The sequence below is a fragment of the Glossina fuscipes genome, unplaced genomic scaffold (genome assembly GCF_014805625.2).
Source record: "Glossina fuscipes isolate IAEA_lab_2018 unplaced genomic scaffold, Yale_Gfus_2 59, whole genome shotgun sequence".
Taxonomy (NCBI): Eukaryota; Metazoa; Arthropoda; class Insecta; order Diptera; family Glossinidae; genus Glossina; species Glossina fuscipes.
Genome location: NW_023998431.1, coordinates 888,550 through 909,702, shown reverse-complemented (window position 1 = coordinate 909,702; position 21,153 = coordinate 888,550). Strand labels below are relative to the sequence as shown.

Below are 21,153 nucleotides of genomic sequence, written 5' to 3'. Positions count from 1 at the left end.
ACACCGTCCATCTATATATTTTCCTGTCCATAGTTTACTATCTACTGCTGTTATGGGCTTAAAGTTTGTCTTAAATATTACATTATATCCGAACCAGGCGATTGTTTTTTATTAAAGAGAGCTACCAGACCCAATTATGTGTCCGGTTTTTGCATGAAATTTCGAAAGCAATGATTGGTTGGTCGGGGTGAGTACATATAAATATGTTCACGGCATATGATGCCAATTTTGCACTGAACTCCCGACGTGTTTTCTCCTTTTTCGCAATAAAAAAAAAGGAATTCTATCGAAAATGAAGACTTCATCTATGGCGGAATATTTTTATGAAGCAATTAAAGAGAAAAATTTCATCTTTCACGACGACCATGCATGGCGGTGTCTAACACATGTGCGACGTAAAAAAAAAAAAAGAAAAGAACAATAACAACAGCAATGAGGACAGTAATCGGAATGTCAGTTGGAACGCTGTGTATATAATCTCTATCGGTGATAATTTTACGGGAAGCTTTAGAGACCCCACAAAGTGTACAGATTCTTGATTAGCATCAAATGTTGAATCGATTTAAGCATGTCTGTTGCAGATAGTCTCCGAGATGATAGCTTATCAGCTGCAAATTCGACAACAACATTGGAAGATTTTGGATGTAGGTTGTGGTTATAGATCATGATTAGGACGTCAAAATTGTAGCAAAAGTTTTGCTTTGTTTTTTGCTTGTTTGCTTGTCTTCGCTTAGTAGGTATAAAAACCTTAATTATCCAGGATTCGTACAAAGGTGACTATAATTTTCTACTGCTGGTTACATAACTCATTTACAATATACTATAATTTATCGAAACTGTAAACAATAATTTGTAATTAGTTAGCATTTCTTGTTATTATGTAAATTGTTTTTTTTTTTTTTTTTTTGTTATTTTATAAATATATTTTTATATATATTTTATAATTTTTTCCTTTTATATTATTAGTCAGCAATTCTTAGTGTGTGTTCCATAAGTTACATAAACCAATTTTAATTAATATGCTGACATGAGTGTTTATTTCTTTTGCGAATGGTCTGGATTGTGTGTGTATGTGTGTGTGCATGTTTTTTTCAATTTTTTTTTTTTTTTTTCTTCTTTTTCTTTATTCTTGTCTTCTCTGCAATTCATTATAATTATCTTTAAATTGAGGCCAAGCAATCATAAGTTGTATAATGTAAGTCATACATTCAGTCAGTGCATGTCGACTCTGCTCATAATGATTGTCATTGTCATACATATACACTTCGTCTTTTCTACCGCCTTCTTCTCTACGCTTTCATTTAAATTGCAAATTTCCTGCAGTAAGCAATTGTATCTCGTTTAAATCGATAGCTTGTCTCGGTTCTGAACCGTTCTGTTCTATTGATTTTATGATTGATTGAAATCGTGCATAGTTTAATTTTTTATATTTTATTTATTTTTTCCCTTTTTTTCATGGATACAAGAGATGATTGCTGTTTCCAAATCAATAATGACAACAACAAAAATAGCAATAACAATAGCAGTTGTAATAAAAATAATTTTAAGTTCCATATGATAATTTACATCTTACATATATATATATATATATCAATTTGTCATAATTTTTTTTTTTTCTTTTATTATACGTTACATATAGAATTTATGAATACATTGGAATAATATTCAAGTAAATTACTCTACTTAAGGTTTATTAAGAGCAGAGCGTGCTATATATTTGCTTTTTGCGAATTGCATGTAAATATAGGTTTCCAATGACTTCAAAAAATTATATGTGAATTTCGATTAGCAAAATCAAATGCATTATCAAAAATATATTGCGGTAGGAAATCAAGTAAAGTTTCCTTTGCACCAAATGAACATTCATTTTGCATTTTGCATAAAAATTACTATTATTATTGCTTCAATGGAGAATTCACGACAAAGGCTTATATTCTTCAAAAAGATTTAGGCGGAGACAAGTCGACCTCAATAATAAAAGCTTTAATACTCTTAGATAATTTTACACGCACCAATCAATGAAGAAGTATAGTAGTTATTCATTTTTTTTTTTTGATTGCGAAAGTAAACGCAAATAAAAGACAATTCTAATAGAGATTTGAATGAAGCCTTTTTTTTTTTAATATTAACGACATGTCTGCATATAGCGGGCAATAATTCGGTCATGACTTGACATATATTCGTTCTCAAAGCGTCAAGAATTTGTGGATTGGAACTAAGACGCGTAATGTCACGCCCGGGGAAATTCTTCTTCTTGTTGTATGTCTTGTGGCACCTGTTGCTCTATTCAAACCACATATCTTCAACGTCCTTATCTGCAATTTCACGCCAAGTGCAATTGGTAATCTTGTGGCTGTAGTGAGTAGAATTAGCAGTTTGTGTCATGTCCTCGCCACTGAATGCCGCAGCATACAGCGAAATGCACTGCACTTCACTGCCCCGGCTGCTTGTTGAGATGTTGCCCGGTGACATATCCGTCAGGCGAAAATTCGAGAACTTAATCAATGTGTTTTCTAGGCACGGCATCAGCCGTCTTCAGTTGTTTTGTTAGCTGATTTTTGTAAGTATTATTTTGTAAATATTATTGGGAGCACGGGCTTCAAATCTAGTCGTATAATATACTTTTTTTTAATGTATAAAATTATATTTGACATGTCAGAGTATCACTAATACTCTGTGACTTTTGAACAAACAAATTTTACGGACCGATCTTGATATCTTCAATGTTAAAGATGAAATACCGCGTCAGCAGTAATTACTTAAAATTCGAAGCTTATTAGATGATAGTTATGAAGTAAGATGTCTGAGCAGACAACACATATCCGACTACTCCTCTCTATATAGAGACATCACTGATACTCTGAATGCATGCTCAAAATCTGAAATCAAAAATTAAATAAGTATAAATTTGTCAAATTCACTGAAAACTAGTTGTTATGTTATATTATTGTTTTTCTTTTTTAGTTGTTATTACATTTGCTAAGTATTTCATTGTAAACAGATTGTAAATAAAGACATTTAGATAAAAAAAACATGCCAGCAATCAGTGTTGTTAGAAAAAGTTAAAATTCTTAATTGTAAGAATCTTCTTCTTTTTTTTTTTACAACAAAAGTACCAACGATACATGTATTGGTGTTAGTTTTCTAAATTTAAGTTTACATTCTCTTCTTATCCTGTCTAGTGGCAAACGCTAGTAAGACCCAGATTCGGTCCATGGTGCGGTAGATCAATAAATTGCACTTTATTACATATGTAAGTGTTATTGTGCAGCATGAGAAATATTAACTAATAAAAATAATTGAGAATGTTTTCAACATGCTGATGTCCCACAATGGTCTTACGTTGTTGTGTTTTTAGAAAGACAAACATATTTTGTCAACATGAATGTTCGTCGCTTGTACGTATGTTTTGGTAGATCCCGGCTATGACTTCAAAACTTTGTCCGAAAGAACAAACTTTTTCTTAAATGCTTGCCCATCTCCCTCTCTCTCTCTTTCTCTCTCTCTCTCTCTCTCTCTCTCGCCAAATCAGTTTCGAAAACCAGCGAAAACGGCCTTTAAATTCTTCGTGAAGTGTCAAAAAACTTCTAATCGCCGCTTTCCTCTGAACTTTAGGTTGTAGGTACCTGAAAACCGTATGTAAAATAGCCATGGTTGAGTATGTGTACTACTACTACTATAAATTTTAATCCACGCAGTCCATTCGATTCGATCACGACATACGATATGCACCATACAATATGGACAGTGGACGTGTACAATGTATGGATCTTCCCCTGAATCGATTCAATTGTTTCCATCTCGAAATCGCTTCGTACATTTTCTTAATATTTTTGTTACATAAGTTTCAAAACTACAAAGTTGTGGGCTTGTTGCCAAATGTCTTGAAAATTTGCAACCAATCAATTGAAGACAAAAATAATATATGAAAAGGCATCAAACACGCAGGCCGACATTCATAGTCATAATATATATATAATATATAGGTGGATCTATCTCAAGTCTTTCTAGATGTGACATACATATGCACAAATGTACCGCATCGCAGTAAAAACTTTAGTCAAGCATATGTTTTCTTACAAGAAATTTTAACATCTCTGTTCTTGATTATAAATGCTTTGTACTTGTCCGCGGTGGTCGTAGATCGATTTTTAAACTCGCTAATATGGGAATTTGACGAAAGAAGAACAAAGCTTTAAACTAAACTAAAACCAGTGAAACCACTATTATGACTCATTAACTGTCATTAAATACCCTACACCAGTTAGCTTAATACATTTATTCATATAAAGACTGACTTTTCGAAACTGGGCCGTATATTGAGAAGGGTCGAAATAGTAGTCTGGTACGAACCGTTTTCAATAGTTGTTGTCCTTGGCGTAAAGCATGTCGGCGTAGCAAGGTTCATGAAATCATCTCGAGAACAGTTGGATTTAAGTTGAACACAAGAAACATGATAAACAGATGGACAGACGGACAGACAAACTTAGATCGATTAGAGTCATTTTATGAATCGATCTCAAGTGCTTTTGGTTGCTGCATACATCCGCACAAGCTTAATGTACCTCTGTGCAACAAGTGCTATAAATGAAAATGAAGCGTTTTCCAGTGCAAGTGCATTATAAAATCTTCCAGCCTTAATGTAAGTGTTTATGTGGCTTTTTATAATATAATTTTTTTTTTTTTTCAAAATGGATTTTAACTTTTCAGAAGGTTTTCGTCATAAGCTCTTTTAAAATTTTGTAAGCATTTCATGTTCTTATATCCACAATGTGCCAATGTCTCTAAAATAGTAAACAAAAATTTTCACCGACCACCAGACGTAAAGAATGTCGAATTCTTTCATTTCGAATATACCCATACTTCTACGATGAGGTGTATGATCGGAAGGATTGTTTTAGCAAAAGTGATCTCTTAGCATTCCGTGGCATGTCAGTGTTTTCTTTTCACGTTTCATGCTTTCATGCCAAATACTTCTCAATTAAATACTTTTCAGCGTCTTCACTCACTTTGGCCAGATGATGGACTATTCATTGAATTTAAATTTATATAGAAATGTAGACATTCTTTGTCGGCAAAGGTTGATACAAAAAATGCGGAAATTGAAGTGATTTTTCTTTCGAAACTTTTGATGCCAAATATCTTTGGAAGATGGCTTTTTACTAACCTTAATTACTAACAAATGTTTGTCTTCAACAGAAGTCCTTTCGTAGGGTTGGTCGATATTTTGTTCTTTTTTTTCAAAAATCGGTTTTTAATGCAAACATACAAATGGCATTTTTTAATCGCAACTGTCTCATAACAAAGAAGCTTTAATCAATTAATAAACAATTGATAGATACGAGGAAATTCTATTTTTTGCAAAAAAATTGTGGGAAAAAGGCATCGATAACACCAGCACTGAGACGTGTCTCTAAAGTAAGCCAACTTTCTACTGCTCGTAGATTGGCACCTTTTAAGTGCTACGTAATCCTTTCTTTTGCTTAGAATGTTTTCTCTGAAGTTAATTAATTTTTTTTTTTTGATCAGGAACAATTAAAATTAAACCTTACAAATGCGACAAAATTAAATAAAGCACTTTGAACTCTATTTAAACCCAGTTCTAGATGGCTCTTCAAAATTTGTATACAAAATGTTAGATGAAGATTCCTTAAGGCTACTTAACTATAGTCTATGATGGTGATGATGATCGCAATGGGCGTACATTGACTTCGTCGAAAAATTTCCAAGACCCAAAGAGGAACTTCAGATATCCTATAAAATGTATGTAAATTCTTCATCAATTTCTGAATCGATTTAGGCATGTCCACGCCTCTGTCTGCCTATTTGTGTAATGTTTGCAGTAGGCATTCTCTTGGTCATAAAAACGAAGATGTCAGTGCACGCAATTTAAAGGACACGTCCACATTACAACATAAACGGAGAACACATAAATTTTCAAGGATAACAAGCGGCTTGTTATTCATTACTCACAAACTATAATACAATAGTTACGACTATAAAAATTTGCACATAAATGAGAAGATTGGCTTCTTCCATACAATTTTATAGAGTAGTGGGATTTAGTTTTTTCGTTCTTTTTTTTTTTGTTTTTAAGAATACGGCGATGGATTTAAAATACTTGGTTAGAGACGAGTATAGTTTTCGAACTTATTTATTATGTCATGTTTTTTTTTTTTTTAAATTTAAAAATTGTATAACTTTTTTTCATCTGAAAATGAATCCATTCAATCTAATTGAAGAGATTTATATTAGTTCATACATATATGTAAAGACCCTGTAATCGGGCGGTGGCGATCATTAAATACCCTATGTCTAACAAAATTCTTCACTTGTTTTCGTGACAATGTACTAAAAATGATGCGTTTTTCCCGTGCAAAGGCATGGTTTTCACGGTAATTCTTATATAAGAGGAGCGGCTCAAAAACCTCAACTGACGTGATCTGAATTTACTGAAACTAATTTTCTTGTTAAAGATTATATTATTCCTCAGTTATTTCCGTAATGAAACACTAAAATTTAGACTTTACCGACCTGCAAACGATTACTTTTCATGAAAATCCTTAAAAGAAGAGATCTATGGGCTTCACGTTTTATATAATTAATTTTTATGTCAAACTAGCAATATTCATAATAAAGTATTAAAAAAAGTACTCTTTTCATAGGACAAATTTTATCAAGTTACCTCAAAACTAGTAACCTGTTCGTTGCACACACATATCCTAGCAAATAGACATACGTCAGACGAACGGGCCGATGGATAGATAAGATAAAATCGAAATAATTTCGTGTTGATCGGTATAATAAATATGAGAATCAGTCGAGGTAAACCTTTTCCGGACGTTACACACTTAATATATTCCATACCAGAAGCGGCGTAAGGTATAACGGAACGTTATACGGTAAGATTGTGATTTTTTCCACTTATTACGATATTTGCTCGTGACATTTTTTTTTGTAAAGATAACTGCCTTTCTGGATCTTGTTAAACATTCGATTTGGCAGCGTAGATGTTTGTGCGATTTTCTACAAAAATTAGAACTTGTTTCACCAATGACTTAAATACGCCTGATTTTAATGTCGTAGAGTGTTCGCGGTTTGTAAGAATTAGATCACTCGATTTTGGTCGTCAGTTAACTGCGATATTTTTCGAAATTAGGCTGATATTGAGATTTTCTGCTCAGCCTATAAGCCCTAATATGTTAAGTCAATGTGTAAGTATCTGTATATATGAAGATAATTGAAAACCAGCATATGGGGCTTTTTTGCTCTAAATGAGATCAAAATGATCCTCATCTCGAATTCTCGAAAAGTAGCTTGAATAAATTAAATTATTGTTTTTGTGGAAAATTTTGGTGAACATTTCAAAAGTATTTGTAGCCATATACTTTTATGAATTTACTAAAGGATAGTTTTTCTCGAAAACTTATCGAATGTGTGGCCGATTATCGAGTGACTTTGCCAAAATGGACAAGATAAACAAATCGGCGACGCTTTTTTTCAAATTAGTTTCTCGAATACGAGCTCTTACGATGCTCGTCACACCGCATTACGATTTATATTTTTTGAGTATTTTTTTTGGATTTGTTATTCCAAATGGGATATTGTGACAGTAATGAAGGTTAACGAAGGAGAACAGAAAATTGGTTTTTGTTGTTTTGTATTTCTGCCACGCCTCTATTTTGTTTTTGAAAAATAGACTCACATTTGTTTTACGTACTTGAAGGTGTGCACTCTCATGTGTTAAAACTTAAATATTATTAAATCTTTTATTATTTAAACAAAAAAAATTAATTTGGGAAAAATTATCGCATTTTTGGTAAACATCAGGCAGTAAGGCTTACGACTTTAGTTCTGTTATGGGTGGTTAATCGCTTGTATGAAGCAAGAAAATGCATTCAAAATATTTTAGAACGTGATATTAAAATGCAACTTATTTCGCTCGTTGCATAGTTGGGGAGTTGAAGAGGTTAACAAATGATTATAGACAAACTAGAGAAACATTTTATATAATCAAAACAAAGTCAGATATTTCGAAATTTTTTTTTTTCTCTTTCATTGTTTATATTTGATTTTAATTTTTCCCAGTCAGAAACTACAATTGCTATCAATACATGTTAAACTTTACTTCACTCAATTCTTAGTATGTTGAGTTAATTTAGATTTCTATCAAGAAATATATTGATTACAAAAATTGGTTTTCAATGGAGCCAAAGACTTTCGAAAATGCAAACAATTTAAGTTTCGTTTATGGCCTTAGTGGTCTTTAGTTTTACGTTCTTTGTGTAAGCGGGAGTCGAATAACGATTGCTATACATACGCACACATGCACACACACACACACACACACACATGCCCGTGCTGTCTATTGTGTAAAATTTTTTGTTGGAATTTTTCGAAATTTTTTTTTTATTTTCGCTTTTTCTACTTATTCGCATGCAAGAATTTATTAAATTGCAATCGCTTAAAAAACGATAATTGTTGGAATACTGAGTACATATAAAATTTGAAAACGTGTCATTATTGAAAATTTCAAGTCATCTATGAAATAACAAGACGACTAAGAAAATTATATTCAGCTTTGACCGAATCTTTTACACCCATCATTTTTATTAATTTAATAAAAATTCGAAAAAATGAACTTTCGATACTCTACGAAATTGAGGTTGGAACATTTATCGTAGCGTAATCGATAAAATATACCGAAAATATTTCTCACTGTGTCTGCTGTATTTTATGGGAAATTACCAAAAAAACCATTTTGTTTTTTTCCTTGCTTTCGATCTCGGAGACGCTCCTAGCTTACTTTCTACTTTAGGCGACCGACTTGCTTCATTCATTCATCGTATCATCCTATGTGGAGGAACTTTTAATGTTTTTACCAAACTTACAGCCAATAGCTTCATTTCCGCGACCAGAACAATGTTTACCATAGACATTACACATGTGGACAGACGGACAGACGCATGTGCCTTGATCTATTCAGAATTTTATGCTTGAATTACTATCTAAAGTTTCCTGCTGGACGTTACAAATGTTTTCGCAAAATGGATACAGCTCCTCTTCTTCGGTGATGGGTACACAAATATGCATATATAAATCATTCAATGGTAGACATTATTTTAAACGATGCATGCCAATTGAGTTCGATAACAGACTGTAATACATATAAAAGATCTATTCATAGAAAAGCGCTATTTTCATTAGTTCCTTGATTCGGTTGCTGTTGACGTTGCAGCTCATCATTCATGTGATTTAAACCTAAGATACTGTTGCCGTCAAGAAGTGTTATAAATTATTCAAGTCTCGTTGTAAAACTCGAACATGAACGCTACACTTTTAAAAGCACTCGATATTATTACATTGATAACCATGCCGTTGGGATGTCTTGTGGATAAATTTTAATCGGTGCTTGAATCGGTTTCTAACATTCCCGTGTGAATAAGTATAGAATAGAAGTGCGAAGAGAGAAGAAAATATTATGGTTATAAGGAAGTAACTTGAAGGTGACGCTAACTCTTCCATTATAAGATGTCGTGAGAAGCTGTGCTTCTCTGCAACCATGTTATGATAATATGAGGTATTGTTACGATATTCAGTTTTATCGGACACGGTTCGTATCACTAGGTCGTGGATATTATTTTTAAGAGATATACACTTGCAGATATTCCCTACAAGACTCTTTTAGGTACAATTAATTTGTTTAAGGGTAGAAGTATTTACATTTTACTTTGGCAATACCCTCGATTTCTCAACTCTAATATTCTTTTTCGACTCAAGTGTTCTTTTCGGACTGCCTCTGCCTTCGGCAAATAGCCTTTGTATGCAAATTTTCACAAGTATTACTATTACCTAAGTTCATGGCTTCATTTTTAATCCGTTAACCGGCTTTTCCGTTAATCGCTTACCTCGGCCGGCAGCTGCATAAAGCGCCGCGACTGCATTTGGGTTTTCCCTTTCTAGGGAAAACCCAAATTTTCCGGGAAAATCAATTAGTTGGAACAAATTGGATTTGAGATTTCCGTAACAATATGTAGAAACTTGAACTTTCATCCGAATCAGCTCAAGCACTGCATTCAATTGAACTGAGCTAAAATGCGCGATCAATGCTCGAATCCTAAGGCATATTATCGTAGAATTATTCACACTTTTAAACAGTAATAAGCATGATAATTAATCGACTATTTAAGGATTTTCTGGATAAAAAAAATTAGTCCATATATTTTTCCAAGCTAGGAACATAGGACAGGTCTAACAGGATATAAGGTAAAAAGAGTTGAATGATCAAAGGGGATAGCATCTGCTGCCGTAGACAGGCAAATATTCGTGATAAGGCGTAAGGTCACACTACGGGCAACAAGGACAGGATCAAAGTAAACGAAATTTGTTGAGAAATGTGAATTATGTAACACATCACACACAGGATAAATTGAAAACAGAAAAGAATATAATTCAATTAAGAGCAACCATAAATTTAATACAAAAGCTATGTAATATTCTTTTTAATCATAAAGCCATAATTGCAAGATCATAAAGGCTATAAGTCTCTTACCATTTTTTGAAATGAATTCCTTGTTAACCTTAAGCGTTAATGTATAAAATAAAATACTACTAAATAAATGAAATGAAATAATATAATATTTCATAGAATGCATATTAAAAGTAAATTTATGACATTCAAATTATTTAGAATATTGTTTTTGTAATGCGTTATTTTTAGTTGTTATTTATATAAATGGCAATAACATGTCTAAGGTGCGTCGTACAGTAGGTGTAGTAGTTAAATTTCAAGTTCAACTCATACCTTATAAAACAGGTTAACCTTATGGTAATTGTAGAAGAGATTATTTGCCGTACTGCTTACATCAAATTTGAAATCTGTGTAGATGATAGTAATTACATTTTGTATATATTATGCATATTTCTCTCCAATAAGATCAGACGGATATATAATTGTAGTAGCATAATAATAATCAGTCTATATTTGAATTTGATCGGAATTATATATATACTGCATCTATATTAGCCAATTGTGGAAATATTTTGAGAAATAATATACGTAAATAGTTATTGCCTATTTTTCGGGACAAAGTTTAATGATTTTTATTGCCTATTTCAGTTCAAGCAGGTCCGAATATTTTAGAAAACTACTATATCGTTTAAATATATGTCGTTTAGCACGTACTAGCTATTTAATTTTGTGTACTTACTGAAAAGTATCGACTGGGTGTGGACCAAAAATCAAATACTTTAAAATAAAATATAATTCAAATAATTATAAAATGTATAATTTATACCTTCTCTAAATGGTATGTAATAATTAAGACGACTGTCAAGGAATATTGGTAAATATCTGAACAATACTTTAAAAATATATTTGCTTTGCTATGGCTAAATAAACTTATATTACTATTTGTTCAAGAATATATTCACTTGATAGTTGACTTGATATGTGTATCGGAGTACTTCAAACGTAATAATAAAATGGTCAACCTAATAATGCGTATAGTGTTAGTTAATATGTGAATTTCGGGATATAAAAATGAACCAGATACGTTGCAAGGAGCAATAACTGCAACGGACTTGTATTTATACATATATTTATATTCTTTAGATCGGTAAATACCTTTATTTTTTGTATGTTCACTCTCTTAGCTCAGCTAATAAGTTATTTGGTTTCTTCTCTTCATCTAATACACTGAGCTTACATAATTATGTGTTCACACTTTTTCTTAACATATAATTATTATAGAAATTAGAAGAAATGCAATACGCGTGCATCGCTTGACTGACGCGAAAAGCCTCTCTGCGGAGCTTTACCCCACGAACTCACGTCAAATAATGCACCAGACCAATTTCTTCTCTTCGCTAAGCAATTACAGATGTTTGAAATCGCAACTGTTACGAACTCAGATCGAGATCATTCAGTGCACTTAGATCGATGCAACAATAGTTTACACTAAACTACATAGAATAGTCGGGTCCATTGTCGAGGAAACTTTAATTGTTTGATCGCTAGGCTATAGCGACTATGTGCAGTTGGAGGAATCTGTTCAAAAACAATTTCTCCTATTTGCTCTTTGTGGGGTTAGATGACAAGCACAAAGAATACTTCATTCTTACGAGAACTGACTCCTATTAATCATCCTAAATTCCCCAAAGAAGAGAAGGTCGGCTATTGCTGTGTGTGAGTTTCATGGCTAAGTTTACTAATGGCGAATTGAGCTCTTCATTCCTACTGAAGGAGTTTGACTTTGCTGTCCCGTGTAGAATCTCTGGGCGTTTCTTTGCCCTGCCTTTACTACGATGCACGGCTGACTATAAACTTCGTTCTTTTATACGGATCCTCTATAAACATTTTAGGGAATATTATCATTTATTCTCTCTTTCTGGCAAAATTCAATGTATGTTTCTTAATCGATAACGATCTTGATGGTTGCTAAGAATTGGTGTCACTGTTATTTTTTCCTTTTTTCATATTTTTTACCACTATAAGCCTACTTTTTATCACATTAAGTGTTTTAAAGCGTAAACTTTAAATTAGCCTCAATCTTTCACTTACACCTCATTTTATTATGAGTCGTAAGCTTATATAGTCTCTAACAACTAAACAACTAAACAAGTAAACAAAATACGAATGACTTTAACTTAACAGCAAAACGAGGCCTGATTTTGGCTTTCACGCAATAAGAGGAGTATATTAATTTTGAGCTACCAAACTTTAATATATTTTCGTTATTGGGAGGTATGAAAACAATTGAAATTATTTCAATTAATTTTTATTAAAATTTTGCAAAATCTTTTATTCTTGTATTTAACGGATAATAGATTAATATTTCATATTATATATTTTTGTGGTGACAACAACAAAATCTTTTATTATTATTATTATTAATTAGCACCATTCAGACTGGAAATGAAAATTCCGTTTAAATTGCAGTGGCTCGCAGCAATATGTAAAACCCAATGCATTTGACCTGGGTAAGTCAAGCGGGCATTGTACGACTGTACAACCGATTTGTCTTGGTATGTTAGGTGGCATTTGATCGTCGTGGATATTATTGTATTGTAGAAAAGCAGTACGTTGATTAAGACGATTTCTTACAATTTTATAAGTCCAGAGGGGAATGGGTATCGAATTGGCTCCTCTTAAATGGATAGGCACCAAATTATTTCTTCTATTTGGTAATTGTACGACCATATCGAAAGCGCCGCTACACACTCGAGCGGGTGCGTTATCAGCTCTACGAGCCCATTCCTCAATCGCCCTCCAATTGCCGTTATTGATGCTATGAAATTGTGGTATAACATTAATCATTCTAAACGTGTTTTGTATCATATTATTAGTCATGAAATCTCCAGCGGCTGTTAGATGACCACGATCAATACGTCGTACGTCTTCATTTCGAGCGAAAAACCGTTGATTTGGTCCCAACAATCTTTCAAAAGTATTAAAAATATCGCGTTTATTGTAGGAGGCGAAGACGGCTGCCGTGAAAATGTCATCGGGATTAAACGTGTAACCGTCGGCTCGTGGCAAAACTGAAAGCATTATGAAAATTCATTTTTTAGCTATTGTTTATTTGCTTTTTTTTTTCGTACTCCTTAACAGTTTCAAAAAGTACTTACAGAACTGAGAAACTGTCGTTACAGTGAACAAGGTTCTATATCTTGCGTTTTCAAAGCATACACGATACAGTTCGAATACTTGTGGCCGATTCATTAATGTTACTGTATAGGCGATGCGATAGCTTTGAAAAGCGCACGATATGTCGTAGTTTATTGCCTCCCTAATTGGTTGTATAGGATTGTTACAACCCGGTAGTGGCAAACGTTGACTAAATCGATTATTTGCACAATTGACTGTTGTTATATCGTTTTGATTGCAGATCATAAACAGTCTAGTCCCTTCACGTACCGTAGGATCACGTATTAGATCGAAAACATTATTTCTATATGTGACAATCAAACGTTGTTCATTCCTTAACTGAGCCTGATTCAATCTACAATCGGCTAAGGTTTCAATCGCCCCTATTCGAAATTTAATTAGAATTATTTGTAAACTTTCAAGAAGCAAATGTATTCAATTGCTACTTACCTTGCAACAATATCAACGCCAAGATGAGAAATATATTCACATGATGATGTTTGGCCATTATTGTAGAACTGTAATTGGAATAGTGGAAGAAAAAATTTTCATTTAGGTATAACGCAAAACAATTAAAGTACAAGGAAATTCTGAACACTTGGAGTAGTTTGCAGGTATTTATAGTGGGAGTCGAACACCTTTCAATTAAACTCAAATTGGCAATAGAATATTTTTAGCAAAGCAATATTTTTAGCGGTAAGAAGCCACAGAAGCGCAAAAGAAAGATGAATCTTATTGCAAAGACACAATGAAAATTGAGACTCAACCAGTTGAGAAGTGAGCTGAACGTTAAAAGTAGGTTGGAGTGAAATGCGCTTAATATTACAGATAATTGCAAACGAAAATTTCATTCGAAGAATTGATATATTTGCGCCACATAAAGAATTGAGGATGCAATAAAAAACTTTCCTCGATATCATTCTTGAATATATATGGAATCATTTGAGATGTTCGAGAATCATACGAGATGGCCTTAATCCATCCAAGTGAACAAACCGGAATTTTAAATGAAATTCATTTGGATCGTTAAAATCGGAAGCGTGATCAGCGACTGCTATTCTGTCACATCAAGCGGCGTGCAAAGAAATCTCACATTTGCGTCGCTATCAATATTTACTGCGAATAGCAATTGGAAATGAATGGGTTGAATAAGATCACTATTTTGCCCATCTCAAGCAAAAACCTTAATTTGTATAGATAGACAGATAGGCTTTATATATAAGGATATGTACAGACAGAAATAGATGAATAGCATCTAATGTTGATAAAAAGATTTCTTATATTATTCATGTTATTTTATACTATATAGCGGCTAACGGTTTTGATCTTATAAATAAAATCGATCCTTAGATTCATATACTTTTGTTATTTATTATGATGAAATCTTAAAAGCAATGCAAATTAATAAATAAAATATTTCTTTAATTTATTTCGAACAAAACAATGCCATGCATGCATGCACACTTTTCTGTCACTTCCATTTTGGTCAGAGTGCGAAAAACGATACCAGTTCGATTTACAAAAACCATAAACAGTAACAAATCACCGCATACCCGACCATGTGTTAGTTTGACAACAATTTTTAAATAACTAATTAATTGTCTTACGGCAATTGAAACACGAATAATTCATTAAGATAAATATTTTAAACATTTGTTGCTTTAAACTATTTATATATAAAAAAAAAAAAAAATAAATCACGCTTGAGTTTCGGATATAATAATTAATTTATAGAAATAAGCAAGAGAAGCGTCACTCAAAACACGTAGACAAGAGGAGACAGAGTTCTTGGAAAGAATATAAATAACTACAAATGGATTCGAATGGATTCTGAAGGAAAATTGTTTATGCATGCGACTAATAATAAAATCTCATGATATGAAAAAAGCCAGAAAAAAGCGAAAAAAAAAAAAACACTCTTCATACCGATTAATTTATATTCGAGAATATTTATTTCTCTTTTTCCTTTTCTGCTTTTAGGTGTAACCCTACGTTATAAATGTTATTGTACCCTACATCACTTGCGATACAAAGACATATTGAATTTGTGCGGATGTGTGTGACAAGGCTCGAAGGATTCGAAATAGATCCACTTTTCATCATACTGATCGATTCAGAAGTACTGTCCGAATGAATCCGTCTGTCCACCTGTCCGTCTGTGTGCCCGTTTGTCTTATTCTCTTTTCTTGAATCTACACGTGGAAAATTTTCGAGATATTTGGATTATGAAGCTTGATACAGTGTCATACTTTGGCTGAAGGACGAACGCTATTGAAAATCTTTCGGATCGGATTACTTCCCACATAAGACCCTATTTTGAAAAGTCGATATTTGAATAACCACATTAAGCGAAGTGGTTTAGGACACTTAGGATAGGTGGGCCGTTGTTCATTTAAGTGCTTTTATTTTATTTTTTATTGTTACTAATTTAATTTACAATTAATGTAGAAGGATTATGAGTAAGTGTTATAGGGAGATGAGAAAAATAACGTAAGCTATTGTCCCGCAATAGAAACGATATAACATTACAGGCATGATGTTTAAATAAATAAAAAGAAGCTGAACGGAATACCTATGGAGTACTTGAGGAATAATAAGTTCTTGTTCTAAGTTGCCCTAGAAGTAGACGAGGTCTACCGCCATGATTATTTTTGCGTTGAGTTAGTTCCCAGTGAGTTAGAAAATGAAGCAATCTTAATATACGTGTTAAAAATTAACGTTAAAAAGATGAGGGTCTTAGGTGGTAAAGATTTAACACCTAGTGTAATATCTGTGGAAAATATTCGACCGTTCGTAAAAATGCAAATTTCATCTTCATATTTGGCAAAAAAATTTAAAAATGACGTCAAAGTCTGTCAAAGGATGCGCCTAGACTACAGGATAAACTGACAATAACGCTAGCTGCCAGTTTTTCGATTTTTTTTTTTATAAAACACAATAAACCCATTTTATACAAAAATGAAAATAATCCGCGACCGCCCTGCAAAAATATATAGCATTGAAATGTATTTAGTCCATTTTTTCCTAGTCTGAAGGAAGCAGGGATAAAAAATTCACTCACAACCGAATATAATTTTTTTAAATGCTAGTCCTTTAAAAGTTTAGTCTTTGAATTTATTTCTCTAGCGAAATTAATAATAATAATAATATAAGAATAAAATTTTAAGATATAGAAAAAATAAATTAAAACTGAACAGACAGAAATTCACGTCAATAAGGAATTATGTATAACAGGCAACCGGAATGTTCAAAGTCATTTGCAAAAATTCCTATTTTTCGTACAATTTGAAAATGTATGCAAAAGGAAGAAAGTGCAAAACGAAAGTCCGTAAGCGAAACCGAAACCGATATGAACATAGCAAAAAGACTGGAAGAACAGCGAACAGGAACGTTATTCTTGTGCTAACACAATAACAAAAATATATCTCTATATAATAAAGTGTCATTTATTTTATCTATGGCACCAGAGATCGAATATGAGTCGTCCGGTCGTCTGCCGGACATCCTGTCCATGATTTTTATTGCAAAATAGCAGAAGGTCTTACAACTAAGAGCTATTTGATTTTACTAACCTCTCTCTTATTAATTATTATTTTACATCTTTAAAAAGAAAAAATGTATTAATTGAGTGGGTTTCGAATCCGAACTGTGCTCCTAACAATGTTGAAATTATGTCAGACTTTTCACGTTAGCCTTGATTTCCTATTGCATATAACGATTGTATTATGTACATATATATGCAGTATGTAAGTGGGAAACGAGAGATAATTAACTTGGCAATCTGGGCGATCTATGTTCTGTTTTTCCAATCCTTGTGAACTTTCCATATCTTCCACCAAGGGATTGACAATGCGATTGTCTTGTTCTTTCGTTTAATATCCAAACATCTTTGATGCCACATTGTTGGCATCTTGATTTCCAATATTATTTTCTTCACTTTGAATTTTATATCAATTTTATCTTGTTATGTTTCTTTCTTTTTTTTTCTAACTTGCTTTGTTTAGGTGAACGAATTCGGTCTGTTGATGATAAGACGACTATATCCAGTCGCGTGATCAGTTTTTATTATTTGTTGGCCCTTTGTGTTAATTTTTTTTCTTGATTTTGTGGTACCCTTACTACTTAAGTGCCTCTGTGGTCTGCAACGTAACGCGTGTCAACTTGTATTGAAAAAAGGCGATAATTTAATATACATTCCTATACAAGTATACATTAGTATACAAGATAGATGCGGCTATCTAAGGGCCGTTTTCAATAAATATTAAACTGGAAGTTAGATAAATTTATCTTTCAGTTAAGAGATAATCCTTTTCACAACATCACAGTTATTCTCTAAATGATCCTTAAACTTAATTGGAAGTTTTCTGCCATTTACCCACCAGCTGGCAAAACAGCCAATTAAGAGGATGAAGACATGTGCTTGAGTTTAAATTAATATATTGAAAACGGTCCTAATATAGCCCTATATAGTCGAATATCAGCATATTTTTCATAATTTAATTAGCGAATGGATTTTCATATTAAAAAATCCCGATTAAAGGATATTTCACTTTTATATTGTCGTTGGTCGCGAAAAGACTATTTTTCTTAAATTTTTCTGCTCATAATGAAGAAAAAATGATTGTAAAAGAAAATCATATGTTTGAGACAGAACTTTGAGATTGACATAATCGTGCCCTTAGTAAGCAGAGCAGACAAACAAGCGTACAAATGTTGATCAATCGAATAAATTGACTATGTTATTCAGATAAATGATATATGAGATCATTCTAAGCATTGCAATAAAAATTTAATATACATACATATGTATATACTCTCTGGTAGCTATAGCAACAGAGTTTGTCAAGATCCCGCGACATATATGTTGAAAAATAATCGATTTCTATTGTAATCAATTCTTATTTATCAATGTATATAATATATAATATTATATTAGATAATTGAAAAAAAGAATTGTTTTATTAGGCTTAATATTTTTTAAATTACTTAATGTATGCACTGCATGAATATAATGCACAGCATGTGGTTAAAGCTCCCTCGATATGCTCAACACAAAGCAGAATTACTTCACGTTGTTAAATTACAATGTAATCGATGCGATATATTATGCGGTTTTAGTTTTTTGCGCTTTTATTAAAATTATAATTTAAAAAAAAATATATTATAATAAGTTTTTCTACTTGCTTTAGGTTTCATTCTTTCACTCACTAATCACATAAATTACACTCTTATGTATTATAAATTATTAAGGTTTTTTTTCCTTTTGTTTTTTCTGTGATCTACAAAGAAATCCACGATGATTAGTTTAGATTAACTAAAAAAATAAAAAAAATTTTCTATCTTCCACAATTTAAAAAAAATAAATAGATTAACTTAAAAAACAAAAATTTCCACAATTTAAAAAAAAAAAATTTCTTTTTTTTATATTTAAGTAAAAATTTAATATCACTTGGTATTTTTTTTATTTTCGTTATAGGAACAATTTACGTGATTTCCTGAATGTTAGGTTGTTAGGAAAGCATTTTTCATGTTGTACGATGGTAATCTAACTTTCCTTTTCTTGTCATCACCAATGATTGGCGTTTAAAGAATTTTTTCTTTTGTGTATTTGGAAATATTTTGCAAAAATTTTATAACCTAATGGTAATGATATGGATATATAACGTACGCGATTTCAGCAGGACGTTGCGAAACGTGAAATTGAATATTTATTTTCTTCCTCGTCATTATACTTTGTAAATTTATTTACATTTTATTATGAATTTAGAGACTACCGGATAATTTAGATCCTGTGCTCGAGTGTACTGAGAACTCTATCACACTTGAGATTTGAACTCGCGATCACTGAGTTGTTTACCGCGATCCTTTGCCTATTCGGCTACTCATGCGGATTGAATATAATATATTGGAAGAAGAATATAACGATCGTTTTAATGAGCAATGCAAATTGGCCACTAAGGTCTTGAAACTTGATATTTGCGGAATTTCTAAAACAGGAATTCTTTTAAGAAAAATTCTCTCATTCAAGTGCTAGCATAGAGATACACAGACCTATATATATATACATATATATATATATATATATATATATACAGATGTGTAAATATATAAAAAAATAGATGTATGGATGTATAGATATATGGACTCACAGACTCATAGGTATATACATATATAGATGTATGGAATTACTTCAATATATAGATATATCCTCTATATAGATATGTAGATATGTGTATACAGATATGTATATTTATGTATACATTCATATGTAAATATAGATATATAGACATGTAGATATATAGGTATGTGCGTACAGATATATATATATATATGAAAATAAATAAATACATAGAAATTTGCATAAGCGCTGATGCGTTTGACGTGAGACGTGAGTATCAATTGGAATAAATGCGTTATTACTTCTCCGACAAATCGTTAATTCATATATTGTATAATTTGGTGTCATCAAGTTTGCAGTTTAAGTCTTTTGTTTATTCAGCACCTCAACTGCAATGAGGAGAGAGACATGTGTGTGTGCCTGCTTTTTATATTAAACATTAAGCTTATGTAACACAATAAAAAGCACATGTAACACGTGATTAGCTTTCTAAATTAAGAAAAAAAGAAAAAAAAAACAGTAAATATCATAAATATATAATAAATAAAAAGTGAAATCTCTTTTGGATATGAGGCTTAACTACTCAAAGAGATAAAAGTAGGCAAAATTGTTAACGCTTTAGTAACAACCCTGAACAGTTTATAATAAAACCTAATATCTATCTAAACATACCTCTCACTAGCACATTAGCACATTGGCGATGATTTTCACTGTAAATGTCTTATCTATATGCAATACTTTTCTTTCCCTTTTTTTTTTTTTTAACTTGTTGTGAAAAGTTTTAGTTTAGCTTGTTTGTATGCGCATACAGCACCGAAAAATAAAAATCGACTAATTTTCTTAACAAAAACTTAGAAAATCATTCAAACCATGAGTTGGACGGATTTTTAAATCAAAGCTAGAAAACTTTATAAGTCAAAAACAAAAAAGAAAAAAAAAAAAGGAGAAATAAGATACAAATATATGAAAAGAACAAGGCCATAATGACTAAATCGAATTTTTATATCTTCGTTATTAATTGGATATAGACTACTGGAAAAATGTATCTATGTGAGAGATGATCTTAATTGTCTTATCACGATGCCCACTAGTAGGAAAGTGTTCTTTTGAAAATTGTGGGTATTCGAAGTTCGTTTTAAAGTATATGCAAATATTTTTAACGTTCGAAATGTATTTCAGCAAAATGTTGTTTTGAAATTTTCTTTATAAAATTGCTTTTTTGCAGTGAATGAAAATCAATCGTGTGAGTTACCATAGCAAATACTAAAATGAAACAAAGTGTCATAAAAATGCCAGCCTTATTAAAATGCACGACATTTATAAACAGTTATTATGTAAAATAGAGTATCGAGAGATATAAATCAGAGCCATATTATGACCACTTGTT

The 21,153-nt window shown here is 32.0% G+C and overlaps 2 protein-coding genes across 2 annotated transcripts in view; one reads left to right on the top strand and one right to left on the bottom strand.

Annotated features, from left to right (window-relative positions):
• Positions 1-21,153, top strand: part of LOC119637314 — a 72,162-nt gene that overhangs the window by 17,906 nt on the left and 33,103 nt on the right.
• LOC119637316 overlaps positions 12,885-21,153 on the bottom strand; it is an 88,702-nt gene continuing 80,433 nt past the window's right edge. The window contains exons 2-4 of the mRNA XM_038033263.1: positions 14,099-14,166; positions 13,630-14,031; positions 12,885-13,542 (exon numbers count right to left, since the gene is read on the bottom strand). Of these exons, the coding sequence (XP_037889191.1) occupies positions 12,896-13,542; positions 13,630-14,031; positions 14,099-14,156 (1,107 nt within the window). The 5' untranslated portion in view covers positions 14,157-14,166 and the 3' untranslated portion in view covers positions 12,885-12,895. The remainder of the gene's footprint in view (positions 13,543-13,629; positions 14,032-14,098; positions 14,167-21,153) is intronic.